Consider the following 16,158-nt stretch of genomic DNA (forward strand, 5'->3'; position numbering starts at 1 on the left):
GAACACTTACCATAACATACCCCGACAATACACACCTGGATGTGGTCGGCCAACAAGCATCCACCGTGGATCGTACGGAGCCTTGGTGGGCATAAATGCAATTTCACGGTCAACGGGGTCAGAGGACGGAACGATCGGCAAGGGTGCATTTGCCGTCTGTGCAGACACACAACAAGATCGAGGGGTTTGTCTCAAGGTGGAAGCAAAAAGAAGGTTTATGACAATTTGTGAGGAAGCAATGGTTTTGGATTACCTTTGGGATATATGAGAGCCATTGAAGGATGATGCAGACCCCCTGGAAGTCATCCACTGCAGTCGCATGCGATACACCATTGTTGTGCATTATTTGAATGCCTCCCAACTGGTTGTTCGACGTATACACCTCCCGGCCCAAAACCTGCAAACACAATGGTGAAGAAAGCATTGAGTTTCACAGTGAAATTCCCGAAGCACCCAAAACAAATGCATTTAATCACTTTTTACTTGAGTTAATCACATCTTGTAAGGAAGTTCGGCTGAGAACATTTGGCTTGGTTTAGGGACTCGAATTATATATCGATAAATCCAAAGGCGGTGGCGCTGTGCCATATCCAAAAAGCAAAAATGGTAACCTCAAAGGTGTCAGAGGCTATTGCATATCTTTAGCCATTTTAAATATCACATTAACATCACATTCTCATTACATTACTTCTCGAGGTAGATTAGTGACGTGTAGAAACTAGAACGGCACTCGGTAGAGAGCATACCTCCACCTGGTTGGCCATATCACTCAATGGTGAAGAATCAATTTAAAATTCTACTAGCCGGATCCGGATCTTCACCAAAATCGAATCGATTCTTCCTTGTGACACACACAACCTGTCCGACAAGTTTCGTCCAAATCCATCCATAACTTTTTGAGATATCCTGCTATGTATCGTTTTTGGCCCCATCTCCCAATGGGTAAGAATCACTTTTAAAAAATAAATAACTCTCACATCCGAATCCATAGTCAGATCTTCACCAAAATCGAATCGAATCGTCCTTGTCACACACCCTACCTTTCCACTAAGATTCGTCCAAATCCGTCCACAACTTTTTGAGATGTCCTGCTATGTATCGTTTTTGGCCCCATCTCCCAATGGGGAAGAATCACTTTTAAAATTCTAGTAGCCGGATCTCCACTGCATCCTCCACCAAATTTCACTGCCTCAGAACTTACTACCAGATCATGGTCTGGATTGGGAGGGAAGGTGACATGGATGTCATGAACTGGGGTTGGAAACTGGAGGACAATCAGTTGGTTCCAATAATCTCGGAAATGAACGCTGCCCCTGATAATCTCTTGAAGATGATACATTGCAACTGTTCAACTGCCTGGAGAACACCCCGTTGTAGGTGTAGACTGTAGAGGATACGGACTACATTGTCATAGAGTCTGTGGACCGTGCCAACTTGAAACATGTGACAATCTATATAACCAGCCTAAAGAGGAAGAGCAAGAGTGACAATGAATCATCGATTCATTACCTGATTACTCAATGTTACTAAGGGTGGACCCCAACATTACAACACGAGGCTGAATAATAAATGACTTATTGCCATTTTAGTGTATTGGCGGTCATATTGGCAGTCATCTTGGACGCCATCTTGAAAATAACAGCTTTCCGGTGGTTCAATTTTATTAGATTTTTAATATGTTATTCCTGATGTCCAATAGTACCAAAAACCATTGAAAAACCTTTTGTAGCAATTTTTTTGGAGTCAAACTGTATATTGACCCGACTATAATCTCCATCCACCTTTGGTGGTGGAGGTAACAAGTATTAACATTTTTTTGAATACAAGTACATATAGCATGTAAAGTGTACTATCACAGTATAACTGAGAGTTTAAAATATTATATTCATAAGGTTAACCTCCGCCACTTCGCCCCTCCATAAATTCTCCCTCCACATTTACAATCCATCCTCCAATGGAGTGACCTTTTTTTTTTTTCTTTTTTTTTTTGTACAAGTCAAGCAAGTGGTGCAAACGACAATCAACCATGAGGCCGACTGAACGCAAATTGCTTGTTCGCAGACACAGTACGCCAGCCAGCAGGCGACACCCATTGCCCGACATGTTGGAACAGAAAAATTGGTGCCATGCAATGAGGCAGCTCAAAACACTATTAAGGCAAGACCCAACAGACCGAGACTTTGGGATCATTCGGACCCACAGCCTTGCATCAAACACCTCTGTGCGCCCACAGAACAAACTGGGTGTAAAGGACTACAATCGGATGCAACTTGAAAGTTTGAGGAAAGATGAAGTCCTGGCTCTGTTAGAACTTGAAATTTTCTTGGGTGTTTCTTTCTGAAAGCAGCATGTCCAGCAAGGAGAAAGAGATGCACGTACCATACATACGTACATACATACAAAAACAATCATATATATATATATATATATATATATATATATATATATATATATATATATACAGACTTGGCATTTAATAAGGAATATTTTTTTTTTCTTCACTTGGGTTTACTTTCTTAACTCAGTATATCAATCTGGTGAGTTTCTTTGACACTTTGGTGATTTATTTGTTAAAAGACCCATGTCACTGATTGTCTGTCGCAGCAAGAAGTCAACAACAGGATTATATCACAGGTGGCATGGCAAAATGTACGGACAGGAGCATTTGATGAATGGCATCACAGTCGGGTATACAAGGGTTGTTGCGTTCTGTATTAGTGGAAAACAACTGCTGCACGTCTCCAAAAGTTATTGCAGCTTCCTCTGGAGATGGTCCGTCAACTCGACAATGCTGTTTGTCATGGAGTGGTGGCTTTACGAAATTACGGCATGAAACAGCGTGCTATTGCTCGGCAGTATGGCATCACTCAAGGTCAGGTGTCAAAGATCCTGAAACGAAATGCTCAGAGGGGTGTCCCTACTCCAATACCGAGGACAGGGTGTGCCCGCAGAACCACAAGGAGGGATGATCGTCAGCTGCACCGGTTAGTCCGCAATGGCCGTACCAAGTCAGCTAATCGGCCTAGGGCTGAGTGGCAGCAACTGACAAATGTGCCTGTATCCAGAAGGCTGTATCCAGAAGGCTAGTCAACCAACGACTGGTTCAAGCAGGCTATCGTGCCAGGCGTCCCCTGAGAAAGCCACGCCTGACCAGACAACACCTCCAGTGCCGATTGCAGTGGGCCAAAGAGCACCGTCAATGGCAGCCAGGACACTGGAATCACGTGATCTTCAATGACGAGTCTAGATTTCTGGTCTATCGTCAAGATGGCCGCGTCCGAGTGTGCAGCCAAGTGCATGAAGCCTACAACAAAGATTGTATAGTGCCAAGAGTCAAAGCTGGAGGTGGTGGGGTGACCGTTTGGGCTGCTTTTCATGCAGTGGGCAAAACTGACCTGGTTGTTCTGAATGGAAACCTGAACCAGTTCAAGTACAGGGCCATTCTGGAAGAAACATTGCTTCCATTTGCTCGTGCAGCCTTTCGAGGAAACTTTGTCTTCCAAGATGACAATGCACGGCCTCATCGTGCTCGCATGATCCAACACTTTCTTGCTGACCGTAATGTAGAGCATATGGAGTGGCCTGCCATGTCCCCGGATATGAATCCGATAGAGAACTTGTGGGCAGCATTAACGCGTCAAATCGACCACTTGGACCAGCAGCCGACCTCTGTGCGTGAATTGCAGCAGACTATTGTCACTGCATGGCAAGCGATTCCTGTCCAAACCTTGGCAAATCTCGTGAACAGCATGCGTCAACGTGTACGTGCTCCCCTGAATGCTCGTGGGGGTTACACGAAGTACTGAACTGTAATTTTACTGTCCGTAATCCCAGTCGTAATTTAACTTTTGTTTTTGTTTAAAAAATTTTTGGCTGATGTGCAAAATAAAGAGATACTTCTGGAAAACGTACAGAAGTTTAACACAGTACTGTCCATGAATTGAGTTCGATATCAGTTTACATCACTTTCAAGTATCAATTTATTTGTTTCGAAATGTCAAATGTGGTTTTTGTTTCTTTTAAAGGTCACATTAAAAAAATCTAGAATAATTTCAACATAATTCCAATTAACTTTTGGTTCTAATACATCTTGAAAAGTAAGTTCACCCCCACAAAAAAAATTATCCCATATTAAATGCCAAGTCTGTATATACAGTCACGTGAAAAAGTAAGTACACCCCATGTAAAGTTTTGACTTTTTCAACATGTTTCAACATTCAGCTATTTGATCTTCATTTCAACAATATTCATAGATAAAGGTGATATAATATAACAAATATCATGAAACATTTACATTTTGTAGTCCATTGTATAATTTAAATAAACATAAATGCAAATTTCACATGTGGAAAAAGTAAGTACACCCCTACATTTATCACTACTTCAAATACCTAAAATTAGAATCAGGTGCACCAGCTCAGGTGCAAATGATTAGAACATCGTTAGAGAGGATCTTGGAGGAACCTGTCTTATTTAAACCTCAGACATTTAATTTGGTTTGCTCTTTGTTGTTGAAGTGTGCGGAGTCACCATGCCTAGATCAAAAGAGCTCTCTGAGGCCTTCAGAAAGAAGGTTATAGATGCCTACGAGTCTGGGAAGGGATTTAAAAAGATCTCCAAACAATTTGAAATCAATCATTCAACTGTCCGGAAGATCCTCTACAAGTGGAGAAGATTCCAAACAACTGCCAACTTGTTTAGGCCAGGCCGCCCCAGCAAGTTCAGCCCGAGAGCAGACCGCAAGAAGCTGAAAGAAGTCTCTAAGAACCCCAGAATGTCATAACGGGACCTACAGGTAACTCTTGCCACTGTTGATGTCAAAGTGCACGAGTCTACCATTAGAAAGAGGCTGCACAAATTTGATCTACATGGAAGGTGTGCCAGGAGGAAACCTTTGCTGTCCAGAAAGAACATCAGGGCAAGACTAAAGTTTGCCAATGAACACCTAGGCAAAGACCAGCACTTCTGGAGCAATGTGCTCTGGACAGATGAGTCAAAGGTAGAGCTATTTGGCCACAGTACCAGAAGACATGTTTGGCGAAAACCAAAGACAGCATTTGACCACAATAACCTGATACCAACTGTAAAGCATGGTGGTGGAAATATTATGGTTTGGGGCAGCATTGCTGTATCAGGGCCTGGGCAGCTCACCATCATATAATCCACTATGAATTCTTCACTATGAATCCACTATGAGTTGTTGTTTTTTTGGACGTGCTTTCGGATTTTCACATAAGTTTCACAGTTTTGTTATAGAAATTACAATTTTCAAATGCTAGATATCGATTGAGGTTTTTTTTATGGATGTGCTTACAGATTTTTAACGCAAATTTTCATTTATGGACACTTTCCAACGGTTCTGTGATTTTTCCCAGTGTATCGGCTTCGATGCCCATCGCCATGCGAAATTTAAGCTCCCCATCACCCGGAAAGTACCGAACATTAATATCAGTGATTGGTTACGATGAGCTTTATGTATTAGATGAAGCTCAGTTCTTTTCTGTGTGTCACAAGCGCCGCCGATTCTACAGGCCATGCCTTCCCCCTCTCCCCCAGCGTCACAAGCACCGCCCATTATCCAGGCCCCGCCTTTCCCCGCGGGCCAAAGCCACTGCACATTTTGGTACCTCAGATACAGTTATTTTCTGTCTGCCAATGACGTCTCCCTTATAACTCAATTTTTGCTCACCAGATTTTGATAGGCATTGCAATGACATTTACAAGCAAAAGGATTATTTTATGGTTTAACTACTGTAACATTTAGCTTCAGCGAAGATTGAAAGTAGTCCACTTAAAATTCCCACTATCCAAACCCCAAGGATGGGTAACCTGCTACTGCTAGTAGTATAGTATAAGAGAGATGTTTGTGTGTGTCACCATTTTTGTCAGAGATGGATGAATGGATCTTCGTCAAACTTGCAGAGGTTCATCAGTGAGTGCCAAGGAGTGTTTTAGTGAAAAAAGTGAACTTATGAGCATACTCGTAGTCCTGGCATACCAGATTATCAAAGAAAAGATTACGCAGTTGTGTTGCAAACAGAATATGCTGCCGTATCATGATCATCGTTATCAACCTCCATGAGAAGTTTTGCCACTTCGTCTGCATTCATACATGCCATTTTTGAAGCGTAATGACAGTATCAAAAAAAGAAAAAAACACGTGGTACTCAGCACACGATCTACCATAAGTAATGAAAAATACCAACATCGATTCAGTCCAATGAGAACTCGTACCTGGCATACGGAATTGATACTGTGTCCCAGTATCCCACTGATACTGTGAATTGATAGTGAGTTGATACCTGGCATACTGTGTCCCACTGCCAGCTACAAGTTTTCCCGCTTCTCTTGCTAAACAGTTGCATAGGTGCCGCATATTCAGCATGAGCTTAGCATCGCTACATCCCCCTACATTTCCATAGAATTGTACTGCAGCCAATATTGGGAAGATAATTTAATTCTCAATTTTATAGACCAGCCCACCACAGAGACCAGTCCTCATCCACAGACACGTGTTTCAAGATTGTTGACCCTCCCCTTATGAGCGCGGCCTTTTTTTTTTCTTTTCTTTTTTTACAAACTAGAGCTTCCAGGGAAGCAGAACTCAACTGAACTGACTGGACAACTTCACACACCAAGTTTGATCAAAATCCATAAATATTTGTGGACGTTAAAGTCTTAACGTCGTTTCGGAGCTGAAAACAATATGGCGGCCTATGGCGGCCATTTTGTGACAGATCGGGTTGGAATGCAATAGCAACCTACGTTGTGTGGTAAGGGTTAAACATTCTAAGTTTGATCAAAATCTGTTAATATTTGTGGATGCTAGAGTGTTAACGTCGTTTTCATGACCAAAAACAAAATGGTCGCCTAAGTCCACCATTTTTCAACGGATCTGGCTGAAATGTAATATCAACCTGGTCCTTGTGGTAATGATGCTGCATGTCAAGCTTGATCAGAATTGGTTGATATTTGTGGACGCTGGAGTGTTAACGTCGAAAAGTTAACGGACGACAGACGACACGAGGACGACGACGACAGACGCCGGACGCCGGAGGGTTCAGCATGTGATGAACTCAACTGGACGGTAGTCCAGTTGAGTTAAAAAGATTAGAGAATAAAAACATTTTAACAGCTTGGGACATGCAGCTTGACCCCATGGTCAAAGTACAGTCCAACAAGACTGTCCCATGAGCACAGACATGTAACTTAGCGGCTCAGCCTGAAGGCTGAAGTACATGGTCAATCAAACGCACACACATCCTAACCCTGAGGGCTCAGAATGCATGGTCATACAGTTGGACCACTCAATAGGAGTAGGTCCCAATGAGTGAGGAGCAGAAGCTCCTCCCCGGAGTGAACTGGTTACATCCTACAAGACATCAAGTCGATATCAGACCCTATCACTGTTGTGAGTACCAGGAAGCAAGTACCACACCCAGACAGGGCCGGCGCTACCATTAGGCCAACCAGGCAGCCGCCTAGGGCGCAGACATCAGAGGGGCGCATTACTGAACTTGTAGCAATAGCTCGAAGACTTCCAAAGTCTATGCTGCCACAAGAAGTACTTCTCTTCATACTACAACAAAAACTCCTGGATAATGTGCCTAATGTTTCCGTTGCCTTAAGGATCCTTCTCACACTTCCAGTATCAGTGGCAAGTGGTGAACGTAGTTTCTCAAAGCTCAAAGTTATAAAAACTTACATACGCTCTACAATGTTGTAAAAGAGACTAGTTGGCTTGGCAACTCTATCAATTGAACATGCCAAGGCATCAGCACTTGATCTGGTTGAATTTGTGACAACATTTGCAAAGGAAAAGGCACGCAAAGTGAGATGTTGATGTGTCTGATATTGAAACTTTTATGAGACATTTTAAACTCTGTCTGTTTTTTGTTTGTTTCTCTGTCTGACTGTAAGCGAAATATTGTGGTGACATGACGGGTTGGTTACGCCAAGTATCCTTAAATGGTATATATACTTAAAGGTGTGTGAAGTAAAAGGTTTGAATGTTGTGTTGCCAATGGCTGAGGTATGCATTATACCGAGTGCTATGCCCTTCAGTTCAAAATGATTTGTGTGCCAAAATATTTTATTTTTTATTTGCGAAAGATAATCAAAGACTGATCATTTAAAATTTTGATTTTGCAATTATCTAAAACTTATTGCTCAAACCAAAAACTGTTTTGTTTATCTGTAATTTCCATTCACACACTCAAAAAGGGACCACTTTCTTTATTTTGCATTGCAAACCACATGTAGTGTCATTTTTTTTTTAAGTGAAAGCACATTTGCCCCAAAGCGTGGGGGTAACAGGGCCACTGCCATATTAATGGATATTGCACCTTTAATATTGGTGCTGTTGGCATCTTACGGTACTTATTCTTGCAATTTAAAATAAATTTACCAGTTTCAAGTTTTCTGCTTTTTATTTTTCTACAAAACATCTTTTTAATAATCGAAGTTGGCAAAAAAAAAATTTGGGGGGGGGGGTGGGGGCGAAGGAGCTGACCTTGCCTGGGGCGCAAAATAGTCTGGCGCCGGCCCTGCACCCAGAGGCGTCGAGAGCCAACACGGGCACGGAGGCAAACAACCTTTTTCAAAGGCTTTCACTTTCACTCTTTTCTTTCACTTTTCACCCCCACCCTTTCACTATTTCATAACTTTTTAAGGACCTTTCTTAAATGAAAAACGAAAAACTTTTTAAAAACAAATGGTCGCTTTTATTTAAACGTATGATCCAAAATAAAGAAGATAGCGGGACGTTTGGACCGATCGAGTCAATTGGCACCCTCGACTGTTGAACACCAAGGGGATACAACCCCATTTCTTTGTAATGCACATTTCTGGTTAATAACCATTTTCTGTAAAGTTTGAAACTATACCATTAACAGCGGTAAATGTTGTTTTGTTAGCAAAACAACAGCGGCAAGAAAGACGGAAAGGAAAGCAAAATCAGCTTCTGGGTTTAAATGTAACGAGGAGGAAATGAGGATGAGCCGATGAGCGGTTTCACTGTACTGTTAAAAAAATTACAGGAGAAGCTCGGGCCCCTCAACGGACCCTTGGCCGCGAGGCAGTGACCACCCCTAATCCACCCTCTCGACGCCCCTGCCCACACCAGCTATTGCTGCATACATCCTGACCACCAGGAAATGTCTGCCACACATTAACATGTCTGTTGTACACAATTTCTGGGAGCAGCCAGGAACAATTAAAGAGAGCTTTATATTCAAGATGAGCACGAGGTTGCAATATATATTCAAGAGCAAAGAGTACGAGGTCTCAAGCCAAAAGGCAAACAAAAAATGTTGCATATTCATAATTATCTTAATCAAACAATGACCAAAAAAATGACAAGTCCTGTGACACAAAATGCTATATAATGAAATAAACAATATTGAAAGTGTTCTATTACTACGATGACGTAGTAATTAGAAATATTTAAAACATATCAATACTTATAAGCACTTCATAGATTGGAGACATGTACATAGCAAAACGTTGCCGTATGTTTCGGTGTACAAGTCAATACTTTTTTTTTTCCTGGAAGTCCGGGCCTCGACTAGTATTCAGAATCGACTTATCTATGGTTTAGGACAGTGCTGATAATGGTTATGTTGCTTGTTATAAGTACTGTACCTCTATATATGGGTGTCGATGGGTAGGGAACCGGGGGAGGAGGGGGGAAGGGGTTAAGAGACATGCCCCCACTTTGTTTTTTACTGGGAGGGGGGGAAAACGGATCGAAAGTCCCCCCAACCTTTTTGCTCGAATATAACAGGAAAGGTGTTGCACTGTACAATCCACAAAGGCCCGGATGTGGGATGTTACCAAATGCATCAACGAATTATGTATAAATCAAGATTAACTTTCCCCAAATAAGTTGTAATCTCTGAAATCATTACTGGCAGTATTTAATAAAAGAAACACGTATCGGCTTGTGCACATGCTGGATTTCACTAGCTGGAGGAAGCACGTACTGCATGGTGTGCACAGTGCATGTGCTGAAAAACGTATCACTTGTGCGTGAGCACTGAAAGCATAAATACCAGAGAGTACGCAAGTACTCTCTGTGTGGGGATGGTGCGGAAAAAAAAAGTCGCTCCCATCTGCTACATACAAAACTAAAGTTGGATTATCTTCTTTAAAAAGTCGCTTTGGCTACATATGAGAGCCTACCTGGACTGTTCAGCTGATTGTCGAGGCAGACATCCCTTTTCAGTTATCCAGACCATGGCAAAAGCAAAAAAAGCGAAAAAACAAGATCGGTCAAACCCGGGAATTCATCTTGTCTTTCATAATTGTGATGTAGGCAACATCTAGACCTCACCGTCGACAACAGAAAACAAGCGGATATGGATGTACAGGTCACTTCCAGGTTGGCGGGCCCAGGAAGCGGCGTTGTGCATGCTGCTCACACAAAAAAGCCACTCTGAATTGAGCTGAATCGGTGTTCTTTTGGTGCAACAACACATGGCGACGAGGATAAACCTTTAGAAGAAACTTTCATTGCCCGTGGCATTCATCCAGTTCATGAAATTCTTCGATTTTTTTTTTTTTTTTTGCCTGCTACTTCACGAAGGAATCCACAATGTCATATAGCTGCATCGATTAATTCAACGCCCATGGAGGTGATTGGAAGACGTATGCTGAACGTTTGGAGTTCTACTTCGAGGCGAATGGTATCTCGGACGAGCAACAGATGAAAGCAGTCCTACTGTCGGTATGTGGCGCAGAACATTCACATTGTTGAAGAATTTGGTCATTCCCAGGCCCATTCAGGACCTGAAATATTCGGAACTCGTGGAAGTGGTAATGGATCACTGCAACCCAACCCCGTCAGTTATTGTCCAACGTGTCAATTTATATTTGAGCCGTCAGGCAACAGGACAGTTAATTTCCGAATTTATTGCAGAGCATAAGTAGCTTTCACACTTCTGCGAGTTCGGTGATGCACTGGAGGACATGCTGCGGGACTTGCTTGTTGTTGGTGTTGCGGATTATTGCATACGGCACCGCCTGTTAGCCGAACGGACATTGAAATTTACGACAGCCAAGGACATTGCCATTGCCATGGAGATTGCGGACAAAAACGTCGCTGACATCGGCATCACTCGCTCTTCATACGGTCAGGCACAGACCAACACCACTGTCAATCATGTCGAACAACCTTCATCACAGCGACGGAAAATGAATCCCAGACCCGGACGTCCATCACAAATGAGTTATGGGAGCAACAGGTGTCATCGCTGTGATGGTAGGCATTCATCAGATGAATGTCGCTACAAAAATGCCACATGCCATTTCTGCCACAAGAGTGACCATATCGCTCCAGCATATATTTGCATGATGCACAGCACATATTTCATTTCTTCTCTAAAAACAGAGCAGAACATCTGCTGGCTCTTGTCGGTATCAACAATTGACGTTTGGAAATAAAGGTTGACACAGGTGCCGTTGTTTCACTCATCAGCCGAGCTGCTTTCAATAACCTGTGGCATGAACCTCACCGACCCAAATTGCACCAGACGTCCCATCTGCTCTCTACCTACACCGGTGAACAGAGCAAACCCTGTGGAACTTGTGACGGCAACGTGGCTTACGGCAATCGTAAGTACAACCTACCCCTGATCGTCATCCCAGGTGATGGGACCATCATTACTTGGTAGGAACTGCTCGGAGGTAATTGAACTCAGCTGGAAGCAGATTCATCAATTTCATGCAACCAATGCATCAAAACTACTTGAAGCAGTCCTCGCCAGATATACAGACATCTTCAACGATGAGTTCGGTACTTTGTGGTGTTACTCCGCTAAACTCAACATTGACAAAGTTGCTAAACCAATTTTCTGCAATGCTTGACCAGTTCCTTTTTCTCTGTGCGAAAAGGTTGACAAAGAGCTCAATCGACTCCAGGACCTTGGGATCATTGAGCCAGTTCAATACTCAAATTGGGTTGCACCTGTTCTCCCCATTGTCAAAGCTGATCAGTCCATTCGTCTTTGTGGTGACTATAAAATGACAGTCAACAGATGCTCAGCACTAGACAACTATCCAATCCCACGGATTTATGATTTGTATGCTAAGTTGAGTGGAGGCCAAAGTTTCAGCAAACTCGACCTCAAGTCAGCATATTTTCAACTTCTTCTCGAGGAAGAATCAAAGAAATACCTGACAATCAACATGCACCGTAGCCTGTGCAAATACCACCGACTGAGTTTTGGGGTGAAGTCTGCTCCAGCGATACATCAGCGTTGTATGGACAGTTTGTTTGCTGCAGAACGGCACATTGCGGTTTATCAGGATGATATCCTGGTCATTGGTTCAACAGAAGCTGAGCATCTACACAACCTAGAGGTAGTCTTGAAAAAGCTACCGGACTCCGGCCTCCGTTTAAGGCTCGACAAGTGTGAGTTCATGGCACCATCAGTAACATACCTGGGCCACAAAATTGACGTTCAAGGCCTACATCCAACCATGGATGTCAAGTCAGAGCGATCAAGGATGCACCAGCTCCAAGAGACGTGACGGAACTGAAGGCCTACCTCGGCATGCTGCAATACTACAGCCGCTACATCCCAAACATATCCAATGTTTTGGGTCCTCTCGATCACCTGCTGAAGAAAGGAGTCTCATGGAACTGGGGTACTACACAACAAGCAGCTTTCCAGAAGTCAAAGGACATGCTCCAAGCATCAAATGTACTAGTTCACTTTGATCCTAATAAGGACATCATACCGATGTGTGATGCTCGTCAGTACGGTGTGGGAGCAGTGCTGTCTCATGTTAAGCCTGATGGTTCAGAGAAACCAGTGGCATTTTCCTCCAGGACATTATCTCCCACAGAAAAGAATTATAGTCAGTTGGACAAGGAAGGTTTAGGAATCATCTTTGGAGTCAAAAAGTTCCACCAATATCTATTTGGACGACATGTTGTTGTCTATACTGATCACTGTGATCACAAACCACTGATTATCCTGTTTGGTCCAACCAAGGCAACATCCGACATGCTACCACCCAGGATTATACGATGGTCATTGCTACTCGCTACATACGACTACCGCATTCAGTATAAACCCGGATATGCCATTGCCAACGCAGATGCCATGAGCCGTCCGCCATTGCCCAATTTGGTCGCCAACCCACCATTACCAGGCAGTGTGATCGCCTTGATGGATCATCTGGAGGACTGTCCCGTCGATGCCAACCATATTTGCACCTACACAAGACGTGATCCAGTCCTTTCGAGAGTTCTCCAAGCCATACAGCTTGGGTGGCAATCGCTACCTGATGGGGACCGTGCCGACGTTCCTTAGGTGGCACATAAAAATTAGCTTACAGTGGATGCGGAGGATTTACCTTCCAGCACACCCCCAGGGATGATCATTTGACCAAACTCAGACAGTTACAGGAGAATTTGTTAAAGGGAGGGGATACACATGTACATGGGAGAACTGCCGTATAAGCTAGTAACGGGCCGGCTTCTCAAATTAGAACACAGCAGGCCAGGGTTTATATACTGCACAGAAAATAATGAAAGGAGACTTTAAAGATAGGAAGGCATAACAATTGGGGGCTGTTTAGTAAGGGAAAAGCTATCTTCTCGTCCACGCAGCTTTGCTCAAGGTCGGAGCCTGAAAACTTCAACAACAGGCTATGTTATTACAGGTGAGGGGTCAGTTCTGCCGAGCTCTGCTCAGTTCCCAGAATGCTCAAGGGCTGCCTAGTAACAGAGCCAAATGTATAAAATCCCCGACATGGACAGTGGTTGCATATTGTGTTGGAGTCCGCGTAGTGATTCCGCAACATCTGCAGTCCAGGGTAATGGAGGAACTTCGTGAGTGTCATCCCGGAATAGTCAAGATAAGTCACTGGCTAGGAATTATGTATGGTGGCCAAATCTAGACACTGATATTGAACAGTGTGTTCAACATTGCTATCCCTGCCAAAGCACCAGGAATGCAACAGCGAAGGCACCGCTGCATCCCTGGGAATGGCCCACCGAACCGTGGCATTGAGGTCATCTAGACTATGCTGGACCAGTGAATGGTCAGATGCTACTAATCATCACTGATGCCCACTCAAAGTGGATTGACGCTTACACAACACATGGCACAACATCAGCTGGAACAATAGAGAAACCGAGACGTTGTTTTGCTACACACAGCTTGCCCAGAGTTATTGTTAGTGAAAATGGTACATGTTTCTCAAGCTCGGAATTTGCCGAATTCACACGCAGGAATGGTATCAGACACAAATTTGTCAGTCCACAACACCAAGCTTCCAATGGCCTGGCTGAACGTTCAGTTGGAGTCATCGAGGTCTGGACTACGCAAACTGCAGGACAGAAACCTTGAAACCAGGCTCTCTTGTCTGCTCCTTAAAGTATCGTACTACACCTCATGGTACAACAGGAGTAACATCATCAGAATTGCTGATGAAATGACACCTAAGGACCAACCTGGACCATCTAAAACCAGATATGGCTTCTCGAGTGTACCAGGGCCAACTTAACCAGAAGTTGCATCATGACAAGTCAGCAAGAGCCGCTCACTTCACACCGGGGATCCAGTGTTCTCCCGTAACTTTAGTGCAGGCGCTGTTTGTTTGGCTGGCAATGTCATAGACAAACCTGGGCCACTGTTGCATACAATACGCTTGCATGATAGGCGGGTTGTCCGTCGACACCAGGACCACGTTGTCTACCATCACTGCAACCCCATGGAACCTCCAATACTGCCTGTTGTTATGCCGGAGCCTTAACAGCAACAATCCATTGTTGTGCCTGCACCTGGGAATGTTGTGCCTCTAACGGTGTCTCTGATCCACTCATGCCTGAAATCGATGCTGCCGTTCCACCTTCAGGCAGTGATGTTGCCTCTCCTGCGTGCCTGCTACATAGCTCATCCAGAAACAGTGAAACCAACACTCCTGCACACCTGCCACGCTGATCAACCAGAATAAGGAAACGCCCTGATCGTAAGGACCTATAGATGTGGCAGTCAAAGTCATCTTGTTGCATAGGGGTAGTTCGCCCCTGACTCTTCAAGTTGTGTTATTCTAGTTTTCCTAAACTTCAAGTTGTGTTGTTTTAGTTTTCCTAAACTTAGCAGCATTTTGTGTTGATTCCCTTTTGCCAAAATATTGCTCATGGTTTTCACAATTGATACAAAAATGTTGTAAATGAACTTTTGGTAATCACCCAGCTAAAAGGGGAAGATGTGATGTATGCAACATCTAGACCTCACCGTCGCCAACATATAACAAGCGGATACAGACATAAAGGTCACTTCCAGGTTGGCGGGCCTGGGAAGCGGCGTTGTGCTTGCTGCTCGCACAATAAAAGCCACTTTTTGGTGGAACACACTCAATAATAATAACAACTAGAACTGCCACTTTAAAACTGCTGGCAGTGATGACCGGTTTACTCGCACCCACTTTTGATACAACCCCACTTTTGATACAACCCCACTTTTGATACAACCCCACTTTTCATACAACCCCACTTTTCATACAACCCCACTTTCATTGGACATGCTTTGACACAACCCCCTTGGATACAACCCCGACACACACACACACACACACATCCCCCCTACCCCCACCCACACCCCTCCCCCCAAACGCACACCCCTCCACACACACACACACACCAACCCCCCCCCCCGCCTACACACACACATCCCTCCACCCCCTACACACACACACACACACACCCCACCCCCAACACACACACACACACACACATCTCGTTTTTTCATTTCTGTTCCCTCACAATTCTATCCCTCTCTTTCATTCACAGACACACACACACACACACACACACACACACACACACACACACACACACACACACACCCCTCCACACACACACACACACACACACACATCCAACCCCCCCCCTCCTCCACACACACACACCCCAACCCCTCCCACCCCCCAACATACACACATATCCACCCCCCCACACACACCCACACACACATCCACACACACGCACATCCCCACACCCACACACACATCCACACACAAACACACGCACACATACCCCCACCCCCCACCCCTAACACACACACACACACCAACCCCCCCTCCACCCCCCCCCCACACACACACACACACATCCCCCCACACACACACATTCCCCCTACCCCC

The 16,158-nt window shown here is 44.2% G+C and overlaps 1 protein-coding gene across 9 annotated transcripts in view; it reads right to left on the minus strand.

The window, feature by feature from the left end:
* Positions 1 to 16,158, minus strand: part of LOC137430068 (acetyl-CoA carboxylase 1) — a 763,460-nt gene that overhangs the window by 65,487 nt on the left and 681,815 nt on the right. For all 9 annotated transcript variants that reach the window (XM_078780164.1, XM_078780162.1, XM_068120583.2 and 6 more), the window contains 2 exons: positions 254 to 397; positions 36 to 156 (listed from right to left, as the gene is read on the minus strand). In XM_078780164.1, the coding sequence (XP_078636290.1) occupies positions 36 to 156; positions 254 to 397 (265 nt within the window). The remainder of the gene's footprint in view (positions 1 to 35; positions 157 to 253; positions 398 to 16,158) is intronic.

The sequence above is a fragment of the Myxine glutinosa genome, chromosome 6 (genome assembly GCF_964187855.1).
Source record: "Myxine glutinosa chromosome 6, kmMyxGlut1.1, whole genome shotgun sequence".
In the NCBI taxonomy this organism is placed as follows: domain Eukaryota; kingdom Metazoa; phylum Chordata; class Myxini; order Myxiniformes; family Myxinidae; genus Myxine; species Myxine glutinosa.